The sequence below is a fragment of the Ptychodera flava genome, chromosome 16, assembly GCF_041260155.1.
Source record: "Ptychodera flava strain L36383 chromosome 16, AS_Pfla_20210202, whole genome shotgun sequence".
Lineage (NCBI taxonomy): Eukaryota > Metazoa > Hemichordata > Enteropneusta > Ptychoderidae > Ptychodera > Ptychodera flava.
In genome coordinates, this window is record NC_091943.1 from 15,834,486 (window position 1) to 15,861,556 (window position 27,071).

General features: G+C 41.2%; 1 protein-coding gene across 1 annotated transcript; it reads left to right on the forward strand.

Moving 5' to 3' along the window:
* LOC139114128 (zinc transporter Slc39a7-like) lies at positions 1 to 26,879 on the forward strand. The gene is made up of 3 exons (XM_070675657.1): positions 1 to 986; positions 22,538 to 22,737; positions 23,381 to 26,879. Exons 1-3 carry the CDS (start codon positions 62 to 64, stop codon positions 23,630 to 23,632), a joined length of 1,377 nt encoding a protein of 458 aa, XP_070531758.1. The 5' UTR covers positions 1 to 61; the 3' UTR covers positions 23,633 to 26,879.
* The last annotated feature ends 192 nt before the right edge of the window (positions 26,880 to 27,071 follow it).

Here is a 27,071-nt window from a genome sequence, read left to right on the forward strand (position 1 = left end):
TTAGAGGGTCCTACCTCGGCTGTGCCACGTAGCTTTAGCGTGAAGTGTCATACTTGCAAACATGGCGGCTTACAGGCATGTTATTCTTTTGTGTCTGGCGATTTCTTTGGGAGGCCTCTTCTGTTTGCAGTTTGTAGACGCTCAGGCCCATGGCCATTCTCACGGACACTCTCATCACCACGCTCATTCCCACGACCACCACGGACACAGCCACGATCACCACGGACACAGCCAAGTTCACCACGGACACAGCCACGAACAGCACGGGCATAGCCACGACCACCACGGGCATAGCCACGACCGGGTCCATCACGGACACAGCCACGGCGGCATCGGCAAGGACCACGGCCACTCTCATGAACACGCACATTCACATGGCAAGATCCAAGACCACGGAGATCACCATGATCACGAAGGCGAACCGGCGCCGAAAGCGACTCCAAAGCCGAAGAGTGACACCACAACGATGTGGTTGGAAGCCATCGGCGCCACATTGCTAATCAGCGCCGCACCGTTCTTTATCCTATTCTTCATTCCCGTGGAAAGAAACAACGCCGAGCACGAACCCCTCCTAAAGGTCCTCCTCAGCTTTGCGTCGGGCGGTCTCCTGGGAGACGCCTTCCTGCACCTCATCCCGCACGCCGTCTCCCCGCACTCCCACGGGGGCGACGAGCACGGCCACAGCCACGGAGAGGCCCACGGGCACGGGCATTCTCACGACCACTCGCACGACATGAGCGTCGGCCTCTGGGTTCTCAGCGGGCTGATCGCCTTCCTCATAGTGGAGAAGCTGGTGAGATTCATGAAAGGCGGACACGGACACAGCCATTCCCACGGGCATAGTCACAGCAAACCCGCAGGAGGGGACACTGACGGCAGTGCAGCGACGGAAAAGAAGGAATCGGACACCGAATTAAGACAGAGAAAGAAGACAGACGGAGATAAAAAGGAAAAAGATGACAGCAAGGAAAATGTAGTCGTAAAAGGTAAAAAAAGAATCATGTTTTCTTTATTGTATTTATTTATCAATCAATTCTCAAACAATATTGATTCACTGGCCATTCACCTAATATATATTTAACATAAAGATAATTAATATATAAACAGTCATTCACACATACAAATCATTAGTTATAATGGATTTGTGTACATCACACATATACCTACCCAAACATACAGTACTTGTTAGCAAACATATTGATTATGGAATGCCTTTGAGAACTTTAACAGTTCAAGAGACTACCGGGGGGGGGGGGGGGGGGGTGATTTTAAACAATCAGCCAAATATTGTTTTGTCTATAGCCTGAGTCATTATGGGTCCACCACCCCCCTGGCAATTCTTAGAGTGTTCATTAGAAGAAAGTGCTATTTTTGGGGTTAAATATTCTGTAGAGCTGGTGCTACAGTTAATGGTTTTCCATATGTGAATTGGGCAGGCTTTCTCTTAGCTTCGTGTACATCTAAGTGCACATGTTGTTCAGTGATGGTGAGACTAGAACCCCATCGACATACAGACCTTGCAAGCAGAGCCTACATTCCCTGGCTATCAATAGATGTAAAGTACTTGATATTCCCTGATAACCAGCCAGTGATATGTTCCCAGTGCTCAAAAAATAGTCATTCAGTGTCAAGTTGCATTGAAGTATGATGTATCAAGTGCTTTCTTACATTGCAGCCGTGACACTCAGCACATACTAGTATGTAATATATATTACTGTGAGTCTGACAATGGTTTTCATGAGGTATAGGAAACATAGATGCAAATGATATTTTAGCCGTGGTAGGATTTCTTCCGAGTCCTTGCATGTATCGGTCTACATTTAAAAAAGCCAAGGTGAAGCCCAGTAAAATGCCCTAAAACCATGGTAACATTTGCTTGCTCACCAGCCCTTAACAAAACCACTGGTACATGTATTATATCATACACATTTATGCATGTCACGGATGGTTCCTATGAGAAGCGGTGATATGGCTGGTAAGAAATACGAAATATCTAACAATAGAAAAATCCCTGTGGTGTACACAATATGGCATATGGTAACATAAAATTCTGATCAACGCAGAGCAATATTGTGGATTGATATCATAGGCCCAATATTTTTGTTGATCATCCCTTTTCATATGGAATTTACTTTCCATGAGAAGTGAATGATAATTTGCACAGCCAGGAATTCTTCAATCATCTACTGACAGTTGCCTTCACACGCTGGAGGAGGGCAACTCTCTTCAGTAACCCTCTACCCTCCAAAGTTTGGTGTGGCTTTAATGTTTTCAAAGGCACAGTTGGGCCAAGGCCCAAAGAGGAAATGATAGGATTCATTCTTCAAGTTCAGTTGAAGTCATGATTTTGTACTTGAACTGTTGTCGGGAAAAAGTTTGACAACAAAAGTTTCTTTGAAGTTCCATGTTGAAGTGAAGCGGATATGTATAATTTTCTGACCGAAACAATAGCTAATGTCGTTGCCATTCGTGATGCCAAGTTCTTTTGAAGACTTGGTCTCCCCTGAGGCCTTCAACATGTGCGCAAGTTTCTACATAGATGTAAAAGCAGCAAGTAGATATTCGGTCATGGTGTCAGCCCAAAGAATTGTCCAGCAGATAAATTGAATAGTATTTCATGCAGTTTGAAAAAGAATCATATCACATTTGGCATCGGGTTTTTTCTTTGTGAATATGAAGAAAAATATTGTAACAAAACATCTGTATTTATCGTTCAAAAAATTTAAAGACAATTATTTAAACGAATACATGCAATAGTTATGGAGAGAGCAATATTGACAACAAAATAAGATTTTTGGCATTTTATTCCGCCGGACTGGTAATTAGTGCTCCAAAATATACATCCAGTCTGTTCAGTTCAGGTAGAGATTTTGATGCAGTCAGTGAATGTATTGCTTTGTAGTCATAGTATCCCGATAAAAAGGTGTTTAATTCAAGAGCATCACACTGGGAAATCTCTTATTAAAATCACCACAGTGTTAATATTAGTCCCATTCATGTACTGTCACGCTGCGTCTGCTCCACATCTCATCCAGAAGATTTCTGATCAACATGATTGGTTCAACATGTTGAACAGACCCTGCCATGGTTTTACAAGTGCTTCACATTGATTGGTCAATATTTGGAAAGCAATTTCATGAGTTACAAGTTGACTGGAGTATTTTGAGAGTGGATTCTGTGTTGCTATACCGGTTGCTCTATCAGCATGGCAATGCTGACAAAAATCGTATGTTTTGTCGTCGCAATATGGGAATAATATCCAGAGAGAAAAAATGAAATTGAAATGATGTGCTACCCTCATATTAATGTAATCTACTTTTAAATTACGACCAATATGTTTCCAACTCTGTGTTCATATGTATAATTTCATTGTTATGTGGATAAACCTCATTTGCATTAAAATTGATGTCATTTTGCTCTCGCGGGTAGGAAAAACAGATAAACCTGAGTGAGGGGCAGTGGGAAAAATGATAAAATTTTTGTCTTGCTGGTATCAGATTACTGTCTCGTTAGACAGGTGGTTGAAATGATATATTGTACTGCTAAACAGTAGCTTTTTGATAGTGATGTACCGCATGGTGTTACAACTCTCTGCTTATGTGGAGGTTTACATTAGAAAACGCTTTTGAATCATTCAAAAATTGTTCAGCCTGGTTAAAAGAACCATGGTGCTTGAACTCTGAGCAAAATTGAACACGCAATTTCTTTCATTTGAAGGAAACATATTTACATGCAGTAACTCAACTTAGCCATATGTTCAGACCAATGATTTAGGTTAACCAGTACACACATACATGTCTGTGTTTGGAATACACGTGCCGTGCCAAGGTACCAAAGCTGAATCAAATAAAAATCTAGAAACTACCGTTACACCTGTTATGGTAACATGCAATCTGAATTTGTCCTTTTAGTCCTTTGTGCCCTGTGGGCACAAAGTACTAATGTGATGACGCGGCCTCTGTTGTTGCATACAGTGGGCCGTATGCTGTGGACGCAGGTATCTCAGAAACGCTTCAGTAACTTTTTCTGAAATTTGGTCTTGTGGTCACTTTGGCATGTATCTCAAACGGTCTTTTTTCTTTTTTTGATTGAATCATTTTAAAGTCACTTTTTTAGCTTTTTTCTGAAAACCACTATTTTCAATTTTTCCTCAAAACCACTAATTTGATTATTGTGATATTTGGCATGGGTGTTCGTATAGTTGCAATGCCGTCAGAAATGTTCAAAATTTGGTGATACATGCCTTGTATTATTTTTAAACAATATTTTTATCCATTTTTATTTTATATTTACTTGATTTTGCCTCGCTTTCGTTAAAGCTACCGTCTGCGCATGCGCACAACTCTAGGACAATTCTGAGTTGAAGAATCGAATCGGACGCCATCTTGTTTCTCGTTCTGGGTACATTTTTAGCTACTCTAGACTATAGTCTATAGAAGCTATTGGGATGGGTATCCGTCCGGCGTCCGTCGTCAGTCTGTATGTATGTATGTATGTATGTCCATTTGTAAGGCGTCCGTCCACTCAAATATCTTGAGAACCGCAGTACTTACTGATTTGATATTTGTTGTGTAGATGAAAAATATGATTTTGAGAAACCATTTTTTTTTAATTTTTTGATATTGTTGAAAATAGGCAATTAATGCCAAAAAAGGTGTTTTTGGTAAAAATCTTCTTCTTCATAACCGCTAGTCAGACAGCTTTGTTATTTGGTATGCAGGTCCCTAGGGATAACCCAACTTAGATTTGTTCAAATTGTGATGAAATATGCAAATGTGTATTTTTAAGGAATTTTTTTGTCATTTTTGGTCAAAATTTGACTTACATTGTATGTAATTCTTGTACTGTATAAACCCTATCAATTCACCCAGAAAAAATAATTAATATGATTTTAAATAATTGAATTAATGAGGAAATCATCAAAGCCAAAATAATTTTAGTGTGGAATTATCAAAGTTCAACTTTTTTTGACAGTTCAAAGTGAAATGCTTACCATCTTGGAGGATTAAAACATGTAAAGGCAACTTTCCTGAATCCCAATTTTGATATATTCTGAACTACCATTTATGTTATCTAAAAGAAATTGCTCATAATAGTTTGTCATGATAGGGTGGTCAAATAAATAGAGATAGAGAAAGTTCTAATTTCCATTTATGGTTGACTTGGTAAGGATAAAATAAGATTACTTTTTGAGGAAAAAATAGAGTGGTCAATTAAAAGAGTGGTCAAAGTGATAGGGTTTTTATGGTAAAGCTGGGCTGTAAGATTCCTTGTGCTATTTATAGCAATTATGCAATCTGTGTAAACAGTGCAATGAAAGTGTAACATGATTCCTTATAATGCTTTTGATGACCTTGAACTTCTTAAGTTACAAACATTTGTCTCTTCAGTGTGCTTTCTCTGAGTACGTACAGTCTCAACTTATTCAACAGAACTTACTTACAATGTTAATTTGAAAGTTAAAATGTGCTTGGTTAATAGGATGAAAATGCTGATATTAAAAGATAACCAGCTCAAGATTCTTTATAACCTGACAGATATGCTGTTTTATTAGGGCCGTTCACATTAGCCAAAAAAGACTTGGCCCTTGTCCTAGCCAGGTTCGTGGCCGACCAAAAAAACAGGTGTGAACGGTTCTGGCCGGCCACTGTCCGGACAATTTCTGTCCTAGTCGAGAGGGGTGGTTTGTGGCCGACCCAGGTCTCTGGCCGAGCAGTAAACTTCGTATGTGAACGCGTATTGTCCGACTCAGGTCCCAGTTGACGCCCTCTGTAGTTGACATGCAGGGTAGTCTTTGACCTATTCGACGATTCAGTATCATTTTAGACAGGAGTCATCTGGGCTACGGAAGAAATCAAGTGTCTTTTAGGCATTTGGAACGAAGATATGGTGAAAAATCTGATGGACGGCACGTCAAGGGATCGAATCGCCTACAATATCATCTCACAGCGTTTGTAATAAAGGGAAAGCGGCTGCACACATCGCCTACACTATTTTTTCGTTCTCTGTGTTTGTGTTTGATTTTGTGTGTTTGGCTATTGGTGTAGATATAAGCCATGGCGAGACGTAGCCGTAATCTGGCTGTCGAATGACAGGGTGATCCTTTGACGCTACGTTTCGAAACCAGTGTGTGGTTTCTTCCTCAGTCGCTTTTCTTTGGAGATTGCTCTCCTTAGATTTATGTTTCACTGTTCGTGGTTCGTGGTTCGCGATAATTGTTGGCACAGGTACTTAAATCAACCAGTGATCGCGAAGCCTCCTGTAAACGTACATTATGTACGTTTACAGGAGGCTTCGCGATCACTGGTTGATTTAAGTACCTGTGATTGTTGGTACACCCAAGCCCCAATATACTTAGGGAAACCGCTGGGAATATACCTACATCGCAAAGAGATTAGCTGGCAGCACTATCGCTATGTGCATGAAGTTTGGCAGATCATCTTTCAGTCTGTTTATCAAAACACCGTTGGGTGTCTCATAAAGTAGAGGCCGTTCATTTTGCATGACCGATAAATTACTGAAGTAAAGCATTGACTTTCTATGAAGTTAAATTGCTTTTGCCTACATGTAAGTGTATCACCACGTCTGCGGTAAATTTCATTGATTTCCTATTTTCCTGAAGTTTTCTTGACCGTTTTGCACGAATGACAATTAACTCGCACTTTCTCCAACTTGAACAGCCCAGAATCAACTCGCCCGAAACCAATTCGCCCGTTGTTTGAGATTTACACGTTCTACCGCGTACCTATGCACCCTCCGTTGTCGATTAGTCTAGTAGAGGGTAGAATCGAGACTGTTTGATTTTATTGGAACAAAAATATTTCGATTGATTGACTAAACACAGCCAAATTTTGAGCATTTTCTTCAACTCTAGAAAATAAGTCATCGCCTTCCTTGACATTATTTTCCGTTTCGTTTGAAAATGCTGGAATGCTGTCCCCATAGTCGGTGTGAACGCTAAGGTTTGCCTCGGCCGTACTGACTGAGATATGGCTCCTTCTTTAGCTATATTTTCAGAGTTTCGAAAAGATGTCGCCAACTATTCCTTTCAGTGCACACTGCAGGTCTGTCTACGTTTGCAGGAAAAGCTATCGTTGCCTTCCCAACAAATTGAATTCGGGCCGGTTGTATGGGGCCAGTTGGAATGAGTTGGGTTCTGAGTCATGAGTGGTTTGAAAAGGTACCAGTTTTGCACTGGGTAGATCAGAAGCGAAAGGAAGGTTATCAACAGCATCGATGAAATGCCTTTTTTCTCACCGTGTTTTCTTATTTCTCTGTATTTTTTCAGTGATGGCAATTTGAAAATAGTAATTTCGTGTCCGCTGATCGTGACGATTTGATAGCTCTCAGAATTCGAAGTACGAAACGTCACTGCCTCCGGGCCATGCCAGGCCGCGGGAGACAAGACAACACATTTTCAAACTTTGGGTCATGCCAAGTTTACTTTCTCGATTGGATACGTTGAGGTCAAAATACAAACTTTGCCATCGATTAACGATTAAAAACTATGGCATTTCAGCATTCTTTGAAATTGATGATATGACTGTCCTTTTCCGTTTTACATTTCTTGAGAAAACTCTACTCTGTGCCCACTTTAGTCTGATACCCCCCTTGAATAATGATATTATCCGTATGACGCATCCAAATAAATGTGACTGAACAGTGACGTATGTCTGCTTGTGTCATGTCAAGGCCGAGACTCGTACAGGGTGTACTACGAGACGACATCGACTTTGCCTCTAAGCCGAGGTTGTCAGAAATATATCCGAGAAAAAAAGGTCTTCTTCGAAACCACGAAAGCCGTCGATGAAAACTGTAGAGGTTTATATGGCTGACAGTTGAAGAATGTTTGTACGTGACAAATTCCCGCCACGCCGCGGACCAGCAGCAACGACTATCCACACAATAATTTCAACTTGATAATCAGCTCATACACGGAAACCGTCAGAAACCCAAACTTTGTCTGTATTACTTGTAGTTCTCACAGAATTTCGCTACGACATGTCGGATAACAGAACCTCGAAGCCTGGAAGTTTTACAAGTAGTAACTTTTTAGAAACTACATCGGTGCACGGCCGATAAAATACGAGTTATTTACACAACTGTCTATTCTCACTGTCACTCTAAGAATACGCATCTACTTTAAAGCGGTCGGTCGGCAAATCGGTTTCTTCTTCTAAACGAGATTATAAATTTAGAGACTTTGAATTTCTCTCAAGGAAGCCGTCCGTTTGATGGAAAATTGTCGAAGTACATGCTTGAGGTAAGATGACATTTCGCGCGATGGGTGTTAAACGTGAAAAGGTTCATGTTGTACATCATATAGAAAAACTACGCACACTGTAAACCTCGACGTAAACTGATCACTTTATAAAAATAACAGTTCAAAATACGGATTTCACCTCAATGCCGGACGCAAATTATAGTTTTTGTGAGACAGTGGTAATAACGGCATTTATGATGACAACGCCTGTACAACGAAACGAAGCCAAAGTCATGACAGTACCTATCGTTTTCTCTCCTGCACTTTTTCTTCAGGGAAAGTCTGTCGAATTTGGTTGCTTCAACATGTTCCCTAGGCAATTGAATTTACCACAGCAATTCAACAAAAACTGGCAAAAGCAATGTAACTTAACTTGTAAAAGTTAATCCTTTAATGTACCATCGTTCACGCTATATGAACGGCTTCTGCAATAGTGTTTTTTTGTCTAGGGGACACCGCATACGCACCCCGCAGTGTTTTCGATAAACAAACTGCAAGATGATCTGGTGCACTAGCAATACTGTTGGCTAATTAATTTGCGATATAGGGATATTCGCAGCGGTTTCCCTAAGTATATTGGGGCTTGGGTGTACCAACAATTATCGCGATGACGATAATAATAATTATTGTCAGTGTTTTGTTCGTCTAGCAAGGAGGCTAGAATACTTATGTTTGGGTCAGTTTGTTGTGTTTCATTTTGTTCGGTCGTTTCTCTAAGATTGTGTACTTGTGCATTTATGAGTGTGTCGCCAATGTTTGGATTTCATTTGTAAGCGATGATCGGTTTCATCGTGAATAAATTATTTAGTGTTTGGTCTTTTTCTATTTCTTCCCAGTTCTTCAGGAGTGCTTGTTTGATGTCTATTGTTTTGATGTGTGGACTATATTTGGTAGCAAATATCAATTTATTTGTGTTGTTGTTGTGCGTTTGTTTGTGATTTAAATGTGTTCTTCGTGTAGCGTAATTTGTTTCCGCATTGATGTTTGATATTTCTTGTTGTGGATATTCTCGCAGTAATAGCTTTTCATTAAATGTTTTGACTTTGTTGTTGAAGTCTTCTTCATTGTTACATGTCCTCATGTACCTTAATGTTTCGCCTTTGATTAGGCCCTTGAAGGTTGATTTTGGATGACATGATTTTCTATGTAGGAACTGGAATGTATCTGATGCATGTATTTTGACCTGTATAAGGTCAACGGTCGGCTAGACGCTACCAAATGATCTAGGCTAGGACAGCGTTGAACGTAATGTGAACGCGGACAAAAGATTAGCTTATCTTCTCACATTTCCCGGATTAGTTCTGGCCGGCCCTGGGCCTAGATGTGAACCCCATAATTATGACGTAAATCTTCATTTAAGCAAGTCCAGTTTACTTTAATTAGAATGTAATTAACTCTCGTTTATTTGCTATCATAGACTAATATAGTCTGATGAAATATGCAAATCTGTATTTTTACAGAATTTTTTTCCATTTTTGGTCAGGCCATCCTGAAATGAGCTATCAAAGATATTCACCTTCTTCATCAATACATGTGTCACAAAAGCTATTCTCTACATAACACCGCAGAGCTTCTGTCAACTGTTGAGTCGCTTGTTTTTTCAAAACCGCTGGTTCAGACAGCTTTAATATTTGGTTTACATGTCCCTAGGATGACCTTAGTGAGATAATTTCATACAGTCAGGAAATACTTAATTTTGTATCCATGTCTATAGTAGCTTCAGGGACTTTGGCCCTATGTTTTACGTCGTGATCGTTTCACTGTTTGTTTCAACATATTCTATAGTTATGAAGTTGACAGTGATGCACTTTTGCGGCTGTCGTGTATTTTTTGGTACGAAAGGCGCTTTTGATCGACTGAAGAATGATGGCCTCCGTAGGCGATAAACACCGGTACCGGCAGGCATATCAGTTCTACTGAGGAATCAATCCACTGGCCCGTATAGGTCAGGGGCTCACTTAGGGGAGAACCACATGATTTCCGGGGGGTGGTATGGAGGATTTTGAGAAAAAAAAATGTCACCAGGTGAAATAAAAGAAAAAAAATTAAGCCTGTAATGGCTTGAGAAAAAAAAATTCTCATAATAGACAGAAATAAAAAAGGAATTGTCACAATGCAGTTGAAATGAGCAAAATTTTGGAAACTTCATCCTCATGTATTCTTTGCTGGCATGCTGCCATAGGCAGCGCAAATGTTTTTACCACAAGCAATTCTTATGTGTTTTTTTCCCAGCGCTTACGATATAAGCATTCACTACTGTACACCTCAGTGCACTCGATGTTTCCCTTCCCTTTTCTGACCCAAGAAATCATATTTCAGGATTTCTGTTGCAATATCTCAATGGTATAGGCAATATCTAGATGGGACTATTTGACTTCTGTAAATTGTGAAAATTTAAAACACAAGACAGGAGTCAATAAACTAGTGTTAAAACCAATACATTATTCTCTCAATATAAATATGTTAGAAAGATTACAAGTTGACAATGAAAAATTGAGGAACAACAAATATAAAGAAATACAATGTGTGAGCCTTGTTTCTCTGACCACAAAAGATACTCCCCCCCCCCCCCTGAGAACTTAAAAGGAATTGACTATTCTAAAGAAAAGCAGGTATAGTAATGATCACAGTTTATTTGCCAAAAAGTGTTCTACAATTGAAAGTTGTATATATACTAGACTTTCCATTTTGTTTTCATTTGTTGGAATGTAAAATGAATACATAAAACCATCCTGTGATATGTGAAACAGTGGCTTAAATTTGAAAATTCACTGCTACTCCATTTGAAAAAAAATTGATGCAGGTCTGACAGTAGAAATAAAAAAAATGCTGTCTCTCTGACCAAAAAAAGTTCCCATACCCACTTCCTGCATACCCCCCCCCCCGAAATCAAATGGGTCTCCCCTTAATATGCGCATGAGCATATAACAAGTTAGCATTGTTTTGCAAGGACTTACGCCATCTTGTTTCTCGCGTCTGGTGCGAATCTTGACGTTTTTTGGGGGTTTTTAGCGTGTATTTGATGACGTTTTGTAAATATGGAGTTAACAGTGATGGTACTTTTGTTGCTGTCATGTATTTTTTGGCACGAAACGCTCCTTCGATAGACTGAAGAATGATGGCCTCCGTACTCGTTACTCCCAGTACCATTGCTTCAGCGAGGCAATCCCACCGGCGGCCCGTACTAATAGCTGGGTGAGAGCGAGGGAACGCTCTGTCCTACCTCCATGTCATAACAAACTAGCGTCGTTTTATGTTGATGTACTGTCCTTTCGACATAGCGATAACTTTTAGTTTTCTGTTGCTTATTTTGGGTAATTTCGACAGTTGTGCATTGATTTTGACATCATTGTTGACTCCGATCGCTATTACAGTGTGTGCATGCTTATATTGACCTAGCCATACGTACGATGCTGTGTGTTCCGCTACAGCTTTAAAACCCTTTTCCTGCCGAGCGCCCCTGTCCGTTATCCTGCCAAGTCGGTCAAAACCGGCCCCTTTTCCGTGTCTACAGAAGATAGGCTCTCCTGCACGCTTTCCTGCCAGGCTTTGGCAGGAAAATACCGCATTTTCGGGGTACGATTACCGACCATATACGTGTTAGACTTCAAAATTTTTGCATGCCTGTATAGAGGGGCAACCGCTGATGAGGTTGTGTCCAGAAAATGACGAGGTCACGGGCGTTGTTTGCCCCGGGGGACGTGCACTTTTATGCCGTTTTCTAGCTTACTTTCGCGGAAGTAAAGCTCGTTTGCCGGCACGCACGGCCACACCCGGGGAAACGTCACCTCTCTCGTGGGTTAGTAGAAGACCCAGGGGTTAGTGCTATGGGTGCGGCAGCACCCTCAAACCTGTCCTGTTTCCCCTGGGTTGTGTCACTTGGCCACGTACTTTGAACGACTTGGAAGAGTCGCACAGTGCAGTCTGCGTTGACGTAGTGTCAACGACATAGTTCCGCCATTGAAGGAAGGCGTGTACGTAGTTTGGCCAGTTCAGTGCACACTTAGCTCGTTAGTGTTACCGTTTCCTAACAGGTTAGTTGTGCAGTTGTTACTAAGGTGCAGTTTTGTACCACCTTAGCTCTGGACAGTGCAACTGCTCTATGCACTAACCCCAACGACAGATGGTTGGTACAACGTCTACGTCGCACGAGCACAGCCTCCGTTGGGCTGTGCCCTCCCACGTGATACAACGCACGTTCATCCATTACTATAGCGTCCTTACGGATCTGCCAAAAACGAAAGTGGGGGTAAAAACAAAACAAACGAAAATATGCGATCATAGATAGTATTTTATTCGGGAATAATTTACATTATGCCGAACAATAATCTCGGAGTCTGTCTCGACGTCCGAGTGCATGGTCCGTGTTTCAAAAATTACAATCGGGGTGGCAGATCCGTGTTTCAAAAATTATAATAGGGGGAAATTGTACAAAATAATCCGTCTAAACAAAACAAACGAAAATATGCGATCCATAGATAGTATTTTATTCGGAATAATTTACATTATGCCGAATAATAAATCTCAGAGTCTGTCTCGACGTCCGAGTGCATGGTCCGTGTTACAAAGATTACAATCGGGGATTGTACAAAATAATCCGTGTTTCAATTTACAATCAGCGGGATCGTAAAGCACAAACAAACGGCACAACCGTGCTCAAAATGTGATCATGGTCCGTGTTTAAGAATACAGTCAAGCCACTGTTAGGCGAAGCTGTCCCCTGTCCGTTATTTACGTCGGGTTCTCTTGCTGATGGGTGTCGTCGGGGCTGTGTGAGTAGAGGTCTGCACGCCAATGCTCCTCTTACCTCGTAGCATCATGCGATGATGAAAAGCCGCAAAACACTCGCCCTCGTGAAGATGACCCCGCACAGACTACATCCTTTGGACGTCTCAGACAGTCGTCCGCTCGCAGTGGTCTTACCCTCTCTGCTGCATACTTTACAGCATTTCTGCCGCCCCTCCAAACGGCTGACAACGTGCATCGGCTGATTTTGTGGATTGATGTACGAGGCAAGAGAAACGGTGGCCTCGACCTCTCTCACACTGGGCTGCGATCGCCCACAATAACCGCCAATGAGTTGTTTCCCGACACGCAGATGAAACATCTTATGGGTCAGCTTACTATCAGGTGTACATGCTTGAAGCATATATATGCATTTACCAGGGCAACATCAATCAGGTAACATGCCAGATATGTCCACCATCTGTGGTTCTTGCGCCCAGTGTGAAAGTACTTGCGCTTCTGGTTGGCTCGGTCGACCCTCCCATGTACCGGCGATAATTATACAGCGACAGAGGCACTTGTCGCCGCTCGTCTCCCTCCCCCACTGGCACGCACTCCAAGGGTGGATAGACCGTATTCAAGATCAGCACCTGAGCGTTACTATCCTGATAAGCAGTGATGTTAAGACGAGAGTCCGTTCTGGTCGTGGCTTTCATATCCCCAACAGACAGAGGAAGGCGCTTCCTCTTACCCGGCGGAATTAATTGAGGGGGCATGGTGCGACGATTACGGCGGTTAAAACTCCCGACCATGTAGATCCCGGTCTCCATCAGCTCTCTAGCAGTAACGACCGTGCTAAACAGGCTATCACAGAATAGGCTGTGATTATATCCACAGAATGGCTGGACCAGCTCCATCGTAATTCTTTTCACCACACCTCGCTCCTGCCGTCTCCCATCAGTCCGATCCCGAAATTTCACACCTAGGTACGGTGCAAAGTTAGCGATGTATGCAGTGGTGGAGTCGCACAGCTGCCATATCTTGAAACCGTCTCGATCAGGCTTATGCGGTAATCTCTGCTTAAATTTAGAACGGCCCTTAAATCGCACCATGCCCTCGTCGATGGAGATCTCTCTACCCATCTTATAATTATTTACGCACCGGTCAACTATGGGCTCCATCCATGGATTGATTTTATAAAGGGGATCCTCCTGACACCGACGTCGGCGGCGTGCCTCATCAGGATCACGACGTGGATCGTTCTCTGGGTCTGCCAGATGAAAGTATCGCATAAGCTGCTGAAAGCGACTGCGGGTAATCACAGTAGAAATACCCTGGTTTCTCAGAAAGGGATCGCTAGACCAATAATCCTCCACTGATGATTTACGGTCGATACCCATACAGACTAAGACGCCAATGAACGCCTGCACCTCTCGGTAGTCAGCGTTACGCCAGTATTTATCTATTTTCCTAGCGATATATCGCTGGTGGAATTTGGCGTATTTATTAGTCTCGTCCTTGGCCAATCTGATCAGTGTAGCTGGAATAAACTTAAAAAGTAATCGAGCTCACGGGAGTGGCTGGGCAAGGTGAAAGTCGGTCCTCTCTCATGGTCAAAATCGGTCTCCTCAAATATATTAGCATCGGTAGTCTCCGACATACGCCAGACAGGAGGGGTGTCGTCCTCCGCCAACACAGCAGCAACGTCATCATCGTCGTCAGAGCTTGCCTCACCTACATACTGCCTGTCATAAAAGTCATCGTCCTCTGCCGCATCCTCGTCAACCTCCGAGTCGGACTCAGCGGTGATATCACCGTCGTCTGGGCGTCTGGGCCTGAACTCGCCCGTAGCGGCATCAAGGATCATATCTGGCTCAAAATCAGGTGGGCTATCCTGATAACGAACCCTCCGCACTATCTTTTTCGGCGGGGACATCGCAGCACACGAAACTATGGCAGGAGCGGGCTGGGCAGCCTCTGCTGATGACGAGGACTCAAGCTCTTTCGCACTGGGCACAGGAACCTCTCCTGACGCAGGATGAGGGCTCATAGTGCAACAGGTGGTGTCTCTCCCGGAGCAGCCGGGGGAGAACCAATGGCATCAGCCGTCTCATTACTCACTGTCTCACTAGCAGCAGCAGACGTAGTCTGTGCAGGTGAAGTATCTCCCACAAGAGCAGATGTAGTCTCTGCAGGTGAAGTAGTCTCCGCCCGGACCCGGCACCGGTGACCCGTCATCATCCTCATCGGCAGAACGATCGTCTTACGTTTACGCTTACCACTGGGTTTTTCAGCCGGAGATAGCTTCGCCTTACGGGAGCGTTTCTTGCCCGACTTCTTAGAACGTTTACTAGGGACATCACAACGATCGCTACCACTACCGCCCGGAGACTCTGCATCTTTGAGCTTCAGTCGTCTGCTCGCCTTCAGAAAACTTTTGCGGTCCGTCAAGCTCATGTCTGGAACAGTGTCGACAGACTAGCAGGTCCCTCCCTTTTAAAGCCACAGGGAAACAAAGCCCTGGACATGATTGGACGCAGGGTGTTAATATATGCATCCACCTGTTATTATAATGGACCTACGGCAATCAGTCCACCAACCGGCGCTGACATTCCTACCCGTCATGTAAATTGCCTGTCCGCACCATTTGATATGCTAATAATACTCATTTGCGATGCAAATCCCTCGAGCACTTAGCATAACATAGTCAATGTCATTAGCATCTCAACTTGACATTCCGTCCAGCTGGGTACGTGGCATGCGCACCTGCCACTCAAGACGTTGGCCAAGCCCATGTTTAGTACGGGTGGGAAACCCGTCTCTTTAACCTCATGTCCCTTCTAAGTACGCCTGCGCAGGGCGTATTGTCATCCAAGTCGGTGACAAGCCAACCCGACAGATCGCCCATTAAGCAGTAATGGACTGGCCGTCTCGTTCTTGTACGGCAACGAACAGTGCTTCAGCGGCTTGTTTAGGTCATAACCGTCGCCTGCCGAGCGGCTTACCCAACTAAGGCGGTCAAAGATGAAGGATGCCATAATTGTCAACGGCTGTCTCGGCCTCGTCCGTTGGGCAAACATGGCTCCTTCAAATAACGTGGCCAGCACGTCTACGTCATCAGCGGTGATGACGACCCGTCATTGACGCCCGAGTGCGTAAAACTCGGAATATACCGACAGGTACCTCTACCTGAGTCGGTCATACTACGGTATAAACCAAACACAGGTCTGCCAACTCCCGTTAGACTCAGCCGTTAGCCGAACTTCACAGGGACAACATAGGCGTAACAAGTCGGTGAACAACGGTTCACGCACCTAACCGCAGCCGCCAAGTCGGTGAACAATGGTATCAAATTTTGAGGCCATGTTCGTGAATGGCAAGGCTGAGGCGGTGTGTTTCGTTGCACGGCTTGAACGTCTAGAGCCAAGTGCAGCCGACAACGTCCGACATCTGATGGGTAGTCTTTTCGAGAAGGTAACAAGTCGTTAAAAGCGGTGGTTACCCTTCACAAATGTCGCTCAAGTCCGTTCGGATCAGTTCCATGTCAGGGACTAATCAAGCCGAGTCCGTCAAATCCGTCCGCACTTCCCGTCAATCAGGACCAAGTCCGTGATTTTCGTCTCGCACCATTGGCAAAAATTGCACCGCCAGCTGAGGCGGTCTTAGGCGGTTGCCTTACAGATTAGCGTTGCCGAGACGGTCAATTTCGGCCGCAATCTATGTAGTGCCTCAGAGCCAAGTTAACCCAAACTCGCTAGAATACGTCAACGTGCTAACCTGCCAAGTACGCTACTCGTCCCCCCAAAAAAAACCAGTCCCCCACCGGGGTGGGGGACTGGCTGGGTAGCTTCCGCACCTTTCCCTGCCGTTGGACTCTCTGTGAACCCATTTCGAGAGCAAACGCTGTTCCTCGCCCAAAACCTGTCCTCGAACGACCCCTAGCGCGAGCAAGGGTTTGCTACACGTAGTTCCGTCGACTAGGCAGGAAAGGGGGTACCAAAAAGTAGCCCGATTTCCACCGCCTTGGCAGGATAACGGCCGTGGCTGCTCAGATTCTAGCTACACCGAATTTCAAGCGGATTTTCACCGACTTGGCAGGAAAAGGGATATAATCGCCCCACCACCACAGCCCTGCAAAGACACCGTACGTAGGGTGAGCGCGGCGATTAGCTGTAGCGGAACACACAGCATCGTACGCAGGGATGTTGACCGATTTACTAAGGAAGTACGCGCACTTCAGAATCACGGCATAATCCGACATGTATAAATTTGGCATGATCATCAGATCATACATGATCCGAGATTGCACTTCAGCAAGGTCACGATAACTAATGTTGTTTGTTTCACTGTCGTTTAATACCTATATTTCCACTAAAAGACCATTAGAATTTCATCCTTGCTACTTTGAAATCGTGCACTGGCATGCATGTAGTTGTCAACATCACTATGCTTGAATGTAGTAGACTCTTACTATGACATATCGACTGTCACTGCATATTGCATATGTGTGGAAGTCACTCCATATCATATCAAAAAATGTAGTATTGCGACGTTTGAGCTGCCAGAAGCCAGAATTTACAGTTTACGAGAAAGTTATCTTACATGTAAAACTCAGTTCTACTGTGAACAAAATGCAAGCTATGTTGTATAACTATCGTGAATAGCATAATATTTTGTACCTATCACCGTGTCAGAAAATCAGAAGGAAACAACCAGTCAGACAAACTGTGGTCAGGATGATACTGTCCAATTTTAATATTTGTCTCTCGGCACACACCAGATACTCATGACTGTAAAACAACATTTCCATATAATTGTATATTCAGTTTTTATATTTAATTTGCTTTTCACCATATTGTATGTCCTTCCCTGCACTACATAATTCAAAATTAAATATTGTCTTTGGCCTATACATACAGTTTAGCTTAGTTTAGCTTGAGGGGTAAGCTTATTTAGTCTCACACATTAAAGATGCACTGTTGACCTACAGAGTCCAAACTTTTTATCATTGTATTGTAGATAGGTGTACACTCCAAATACTAAGTACAAGTGTGGTGAGTGTAACAAGCAAATGTTTTTTAGTCAATGGCCCAAATTTATTTTCTATATGATGGACAATAAATACATGTGTAATCAATGCCAACAGTCCAGTTTAAGTAATTTGGTTTAGATTAGCCATTGGCTAAATTTTCTCCCCTTCTGTATTATATAAGTTCACCGTTTCCTGTTTTAGATATTGTTGATCCTATTGAGTCCCATCTCTAATTCTTAATTCACTTTCATATCAGGGTTGTTGATACTTAGAATCCACACTTGAACTTATGCTGGAGCAGTAACCAACCAGTTCAAATAACTTTCATTTATGTCCAAACAATTTGACTTTTTGCCAAATTTCACATTTATGGCAAATAATAAACAGTAAGGAGGTACAAAGGACGTCGGTGCCCCCGGGCCCCATGTTTAATTTCATATTTATTATTCGTTGAATTTATACAATATGTTATGATTAGTTCATTTAGGCTAGGAAATAAAGAATTTTGAGGGCGATTTTTATGAGGAAAAAAAATAAAAATAAAACTGATGATTTTTGCTTTTGTTCTGTAGATCAATTTAAGACACAAAAGCTAAAGGGCTTGACCAAAGTACATTTATAGCAGTAGTGATAGATACAGTGAAGGATGTTGTGTTGGTTGCCTAGCAACATCGAAAGTGATTATTGATATCCGTGTCAGGAAATCTGTGAAACTCATCCGTGTGTCAAGGTGTGTCTGTCGGTGTGGTATGGTCAATCATCTCTTAAAATGATATTCTCTGAATTTTCTTATGGTATACAGGGACAGCAGCTGTATTTTGATAATATTTTCTGTGAAATACGTGCATTTTCTTCTTCTTTGCCACAAAATAAATTGACATCAGTGCAAAGAATCAATTATATGCAGTGTTGTTGTTGTTGTTGTTGACAAACTGAGATTCGGCAGCTATAAGAATAAGGCTTGATATCTCACTGATCACTCTGTGCTGAAACCAGGCGTTTCATCATCGGGGTTCTCCATAAGGGAATTTTTAGAGGTGGATTAGCCCTCTTTTTCTGGAGCCGTCGATTCATATGTTAATATATAGGCACAAAAAAATTATTTTTGAAGCAAAAAAAATATGTAAATTATAAATTGTCATGCAGATTAGCTGCCCCTCAGTTTTTTCCAAGCTGTGGAACACAATGATCATGATTATGAAAGGAGGGACAGAAACACTGGAAAACAGGTCATATGTTAAAGTTTATGGTATATGCAAAATTGTGTGATCTCAACCTTGGGCAATCAAGCTCATGGAATTAAAATAGTTTAAAAAAATGTCTGCATAGACAAAGCCATGTAATAATTAGCCTTTTGTAGTAACCTGACACCATACAGAGAACCACAGGAATATTATGCAAAATCAATTTGTGTACAACTACCTGTTTGATTTAACCACAGTGTATCTCTATTGTTGTTGTATATATGCATACAAACCATTCTGATCGTATGCTCTGCGAGTTTGCCATATGTTACGTGAAATCATTTGAGAAGAGCAAAATGTTTATTTCTCATATTCAGAAGTTCATTTGCATGATCAGGGTCACTCTGCTGCATGATGTACTTCTGTAGAGGACCATATTTTATAATTTGCAAAAAAAAATTGGAAAGAAAAATATTTTTGTTCATGTGTGAGTCCAGTATTGTGAGGAATCTATGATATTAAAAGCTACGTGACTGCTATAGTTTAGAAAATTGAAGGAGGGACAGGCAAAGAGAGACATACTCAGTTTTTAATGAGTTTTATTGAGGGTGTAAGTGTTTATATACCCTTGAAATTCATAAACTGTGGGATTCAATCATTGCCCAAGTCCTGTGGGTTTTATAGTTGTGCTTTGAGAATGTTTAGTCTTTGTAACATATGTTGGTTGCAGCCCCACGTGGTCTCACAGTGACCCTTATGTTGTATCGTTATCGCTTGAAATGCTTTAATAGCTACAATGTCTGCAATGTGTGGATGAGAAGTCCCATGCATAATGCCTGTTGTTGTTGTTGTTGTTGTTGTTGTTGTTGTAAATCATATTCTTGCCAAATTGCAAACATTTTTTTACGACAAAGATGGCTGCACAAGAGTGTACTGTAAGCATAGCAGTGTGATTTCTGTAACCATTCTGAACTGTCCGTTTAAGGCTTGGAGTTTGGGGCAGGTGGAGGTAATAGTAGATTAAAAGGATCTGTCATGGACAAGCAATAATCAGCTCAGATTGAAAGTTGAACTCTACTATTTAACGACATTTTGCTCCAATTTAAGAGAAATTATTCTGGCTGGATAGTGCCCAGATTATAAAATGTTTTCAAGGCATTCTTGTAATTGGTGTAACGTTTGAATAAAAGTATTACAGAATACAGTGGCGTTTATTTAAAAATTAAACAAAAATTTTGAAATGTAGGGAAACCAATATCATTTTCAAGATTGAAGTTGGTCTGCTGTATGGGAAAACGGGGTGAAAGGTGAAAGGTCAGACAAGCTCCAAATAGGTGCAAAAAATTCAATTGGATGGCCATCATTGGTTTGGTCTTGAATAAACAGTCATGATACTTGATGTCATTTTAGGGGCACACCTCGCTGTGAAGTGACCCTCAGAAATGAACCAAATCTTTCACAATGACTTTTCCTTTGAAAAAGTGAAAGTTAAAATTCCCATATGATTATTGGACATGGTTTGTTTGAAGACAGGAAACAGAATTTAATGATTGAGCTGCGGTAGGGGAGCATTATACAAGTGCATGATTTTTGAATTATAACAACATTTTTTGACTTCCGTTAAATGAAAGTGTTTACTGAGTCTGTGGAATGCTGATAAATGACTCTAGAAAACCTCATAACCTTGATCCGTCTATTAACTTGCACAAAATCCCTATGGTGTACTACTTTGTCCAGCTCTCGGATCACCTGGAAATCAATGTGGATCGAGAGAATTTGGAAGGAGAACTATTAATGCTGTTTCCAATAAAAATGGAAAAATGAATGGGGAAAAAACCCCAGGGTTTGATTGCATCAATATGTGAAAGGTTATACCAGTAGATGTACTCCGCCATTTTTTTTTAACCTGTGCATGTAATGATTGACAATAACTATTGTACAGCAACGAAATCACGAAAATGAGTTGATTGAAAAACTTCTGTTTTATTCTTTCCATGGCCAAAGCTTCGGATGGAAATTTATTGTCGCCAAATTAAAAGTCAGCGTAATAATATCATCTTCAGAAATGTACAGATTTATTAATCCAGCATTCAGTGGTTCAGTTCACAGACTTCTTTCCACTGTGAGTGAAATTAAAAACTTTCTAATCCTCACCACAGCCACAAGACATTATTTGATGTAATATTTTATTCAATGGCTGAATTTCTAGGGATATTATCGAGCCATTAAACCAGAGATAGCCAGCGAAACTGCTGTCGTAAAGGCATAAGCTGTACGTGCGTTTTCTAATACCTGCCTGAAACATAAAACTTCTTAATGCTCTTATCAGCCAGTGATGCTGTCTCTCCCATCGGGATGTTCGTATACTCTGATGTTGCGCCAGACAAAGGGTGATATCACATTCTGATATCCCTAGAGCAGACGCACTATGTGTAAATAATGGATGACTAAAGTTCAGCTGACTGTGTAGATATGTCTCTCTCTCTCTCTCACTTTCTTCGTCACAGCGATGTGTCGAGGCATATGGCATCAAAATCCGGGATCAAACATGAGAGTCTTTGTCTCTCTTCAAATCCCAGCTGTTTTAACATCGGATCAGCGTGAAAAACTGCACCACATGGATCTCTCATATATCATATGAGTATTTGAAATACACAAAGCAGACTGAGGGAGTGTTTAGAACAAAAATTTGAATATTTAACAATCTTGTGAATTAATTATTTAACAGTCGAGCGCATAAGATTTGTCAGCATTATGACAAGGCTTACAATGTACATTTTGACATGAAATACAATATTGATTTTAGTCTGGTCGCTTACGCAGGGCAAGTTTGCTACAGCTGATTTCAGGTGGAATTCGAGTTGAAGGAGTGAGCTGAAAATCCACACCCTCAGCTTGGCTTTTTGTGAAATTGTAGATATTGAACTTTTTTATTCTGTTTCTGGCAGATTTTAAGATTTCATGATTGTATTTCATTTTCCTGACTAGGAAATCATCTTTCACCCTTTCATGTGCAATTACATGGGTCATAATTATAATCAGATCAGTTGGTTGAAACCAGCAGAGCATCCCCTTGTAGTAACATTTCCCGTTCATAGTGAACGATGTGAATTTGCCTTGAAAGATATACATAAAATTATTTCCGCATGGGCGTTTGTGACGACGAGAGATTTACACAAACATGATGATTTTTTTACAATGTGTCTATCTCAGTCTTGTATGACAAAGTAATCTATATATATATAAATATATATATACGCTGATTTTGAATAAGTTGACCTGAATTGGACGTCATCCTCATTTACATGTATCTTTCTTTCTTCTCATCTGCAGAGGATATCAAAGTAGCTGGATATTTGAACTTGGCCGCCGACTTCACTCACAACGTCACCGACGGATTGGCCATCGGCGCCTCCTTCCTGGTCAGCCGTAACCTCGGCATTATCACGACAGTGACCATACTCCTCCACGAGGTGCCCCACGAAATCGGCGACTTTGCCATCCTGGTACAGTCTGGCTGCTCAAAAAGAAAGGTGAGTGTGAAGACGAATAAGAGTTACGTTGAAATGATGTGCGTGAGATATCCAGTAGTTATCATTTAGGGATGACACATTGTCCAAACCGTAGCACAGGTATTGCCTATGACAGTGTGGTCGTATCTCTGTAAACAGTGACATCCCTGTTTGTTTTGACAACGGAATCAGGGATGCGATAAAAATCTTGAACAAAATGTAACAACAGCTGTTGATATTTTTTTCTGTCATAAATCTGTTGATTGGCTTGATTCATCAATTTGCAGGGACATATGTTTCCCCCTCCTCACCAAGTTTTTTGTTCAGATAAGAGAAAACAAGATTCTACCACAAACTTCATTAACAATATCATAAATGATACAGCCCTGTCCTTGAACTTTGAAGTATTGTAACACATACATGATGGGTAGGGGAAGTATCAAAAGAGACTATCAGAAGTTCATAGTTTGAAAAATGTCTTGGGTTGGAAAATTGCCTGTATGACTTGTCATGAGGAAACCTGGTATAGAGTGGCCCTGTATCCCTTTCAGCAGCATGGTTCGGCCCAAAACCATTGTTTTCAAAGGTGAGTGTGGACTTGCTGAAAGGGAATTAGGGGTGAACAGGTTTAACATAACTGATGTGGCTTTCTTTGTCTTTACAGGCGATGATGTTACAGCTTGTAACCGCTACGGGCGCACTGACGGGTTGTGTAATCGGTCTGCTGGCCGAGGGCACCGGCGACGCGGCCACCTTGTGGATTCTTCCATTTACAGCAGGGGGTTTCATTTACATTGCCACAGTCTCGGTCATTCCGGAACTACTAGAAGATTCTAAACCCTGGCAGTCCTTCAAGGAAATCGTAGCCATGTTAGTTGGTGTCGGTCTAATGGTGCTTATAGCAAAATTTGAATAGTGTTCTAGTGCAATTATCGTAACTTACTAACAAATATAGATGTTTTGTCCGTATTTTTCTTGTCAGATCACAATTTATCCCAGAGCCTTTTTGTCCGACAGCAAAGATTTATCAGAGGCATGTAATATCTTTTTAGTTATCACTGACAACCAAATTTTTTTTGGAAATATAGTTCTTAAAGCCCCTCTAGCTGTAACTCTTAAAATTTGTTGACCTCAAAATATATTCCTATTCTCTCCTGGTTTTCTCTGAATTCTACCCTCTGAAGGGATATGGGTTTTTACTGCATTAGGAAACCATTCCTTTGTGAAACATTTGACAAGTAAATTCAAATTTTAACGGTCATTTTGATTTCCCGCCATTTTCAAAAATTGGTAATATTACAAAGGAAACAGAACATACAATGTCACAGTTGAAAACATTCACCCTATGCATTACATTGGACTACTCTGTGCAGTTTATGTGAAGATTTCAGTGCAGATATGCACAGTATCCACGGTTTTTGCTTTTCCGCATGGGGCTGCGATTTAATGTTTTGGCAAACATTTAATCGCAGTGTAATCTTTATCTTGTTCAAAATTGCATATACAGTCCCAGTGGGTAGTTAATAATAAGTGTATACACACACCTAAATTAGTACATTCTCACAAACTTATTTTAATCATAAAAATAATGCTAAAAGATACAGCTAGCGGGGTTTTAAGTGAGTGCAAATAGTTTTAAGTTGAGCTGAAAATTGTTAATGACATGGTTGAGGCACTTATCAATATGCAGAAATTCACAGACCAAACTATATATCAATAATACTTTCTTGAACCACCAAATAAACAAAAATTTTCTTGTCAACTTTACATGTAGCCCAGAAGGAAACTTAAAGAGTTAATTTTGATTTAACAGCATCACAAATAACAACTCCTGTGAATCTACTAGTTCACTGCCATTGGACCGCTGTAGTTACAGAAATTTTCATGTTCACCAATGAAATGTGGTGTTACTTCTTGTGCAGTCAATAGTAGTTTTGTATCAAGGAATCTGATTGGCTTCTAAAATCATACACGGGATGTGACAGAAACTCCCCTGTGTTATTAGTGTTTAACATATACCTAGCAAACTGTTAGTTCTGAAGTGATTTTGTTTTTTATGCTATACATAGATATCACCTTGCTGTAAGTAGGAGCACAGATAGAAATCAAGTTTTCTGGCTGTTGGGGCGCCCTTCACTGTCCGCTGTATTTGACCAAAGGCACTGTGTACACGTGTGAGCCTCTGCAGCTGCTAAAAGAAAGTGCTTGTACAAAGTAAGCAAGTAACGTCCCTCTGTGTTGCCAAATGATTTGTTGTTTGTGAAAGGATCCTCATGGCAATCTGATCTGTTCTGCAAATTTGATCATGCACTGTGTACACAGTGAACGGTTGACACCCGTCTTTGAACATCCATAAATCAATCAGTTATATACACTGATCCTTGCATTTGGTTTGTTTCTGAATGACAATCTTGCAAACTGCAGTGGGTCAGCTGTTTTCTGGAGAGACTAGTGAAAAGGTAGCCCCCCCCTAGTCACGTATTCAAGTTGTACACTTTTTGTATTGCATCAAAAAAAAAAGCAAAGAAAGAAAGAAGTTATTTCATGTCATTTGATCTGTAACATTACAGTCAATGTGTACTGCAGTACTTTTTATAAAACTCACCGATGGCTATACTGAGTCAAAAAAGGAGTGTTTAAACAGATGAACACATACCCAGTGATATTTATTTTTATTTTTTACCACATATTAGTAAATTTAAAATGTGCCTTTTTTGTTCTAGGAGACTGATATGTTGTAAAATTTGTATGTAACCACTGAATGACAATTCTACATTTTGTAGAAAAGAGCACAGGTGAACAAGTTGCTCTGTTTGTGTTAGAACCTGTTAGAGGGCGCTCCAGTCCAAAATTCAAACTTTGTTACTGGTGGAGTTGATTGTAGAGATTGCAGTCAATAAAAGAATTGTATTTCTGTAAAGTGCAGGTTGAAAAGAGTGCTTTCGAGTAAAAACGTGAAAATTTTTAATTTACATGTAAAGAGTTAGGGGTTTTGAACTCTGAAAAGTTCTGTTCCTTAAATGAAACATCTGCCAGTGAAGTTGAAATTTTAGGTGAATAGAACCCTCTTATCAAATTTAGCTGTTTTTCCAAAATGACATGGAGGCCTTGTGGAGGGCCGACTTGCAGCGATTTTGAAGCTGTTATCCAATTGGTTGGCAGAATCTTACCGTTATAATGAAATAATACAAATAAACTCCCTAAGTTGCTGTGAATAGTGACAATCGACCAATCAGATATAACCTTGCAAACACGCTGCGAGTCAGCCGCTTGTGGATGTTTGAAGTCAAACTTTCCGCATTATTACGATTTTGTCCTGCATGGAACTTGTCATGCCAAGTCTAAAATGTTTTAGTGAAATTGCCCCCAGTTATGATCTGTTCAGAACGTATGGTTTTTACAGGATTTTGACAAACTTTAGATGTACCTGAAACACCTACGGCAGACACGTAAACATCACTCATGTCAGACTCATGCATGTTTTTTGGAGGGCCGGGGGGTTTGGGATGGAGAGGGGGTGTTTGTGAACAATCTTTGACAACTGAATTGTAGTAGTATTTTAAAAAATACAGATAAACAAATTAGACCAAAACAAAATCAAAACATCAAAAAACGTGAATAGACCAGCAATACAGGCTGTAACAGAAGTTTGCCATTACTCTCACACTCTTGGAGATGAGATGGCGAGCCTATGAGTGGAGCGCCACCAAGCGGCATATTGATCTTTATTTTGTTTTCATCAGCCTGCATTTGACCAAATGCACAAGAAGTCTACTAGGAACTTAGTCGTATTACTTGTTACTCGTGTAAAATACGAAGTATATGTTACTTGTGACCTAATCCACATGCCTGCCAAACAAAGAAGGTCACCATTGGTAAAAATTAAAATGCCTGAGATTAAGCTACCCTATTTCCAGGAGGTACATTTTGTTAAACGCACACATATCCTTCTTTGGCAAAATGCCCTAGTAAAACTTACTGAATCTCAAGTTTTCTTTCAAATTTCATTTTTGGTATACCTACAATGATTCTTCTGAAGTAAAATGATTCGCTGTTGATCTAGGGATGGTATTTTTATGTCGCTTTTCTAAGCTGGACTACTGATTTTAGTTAAATCTTTCTATAGGTGTGAAAATAAACACAAATATGGTGCCATAATCGTCTTTGACGTTCTTTCTTGACTTTGCTGCAGGTGAGATGAGTGATTGTCGAGCATGAAAGCTGTTTAAGTTATGAGTAAAGAGCTCATCTAGATAAGTGACTAATCGCATACAGATAGTGGGACCATCACTTCTATCAGATGCATACGATGATTCAAGTACATCAGATCAGGTGAGGTCTGGTCTGGTCTAGAT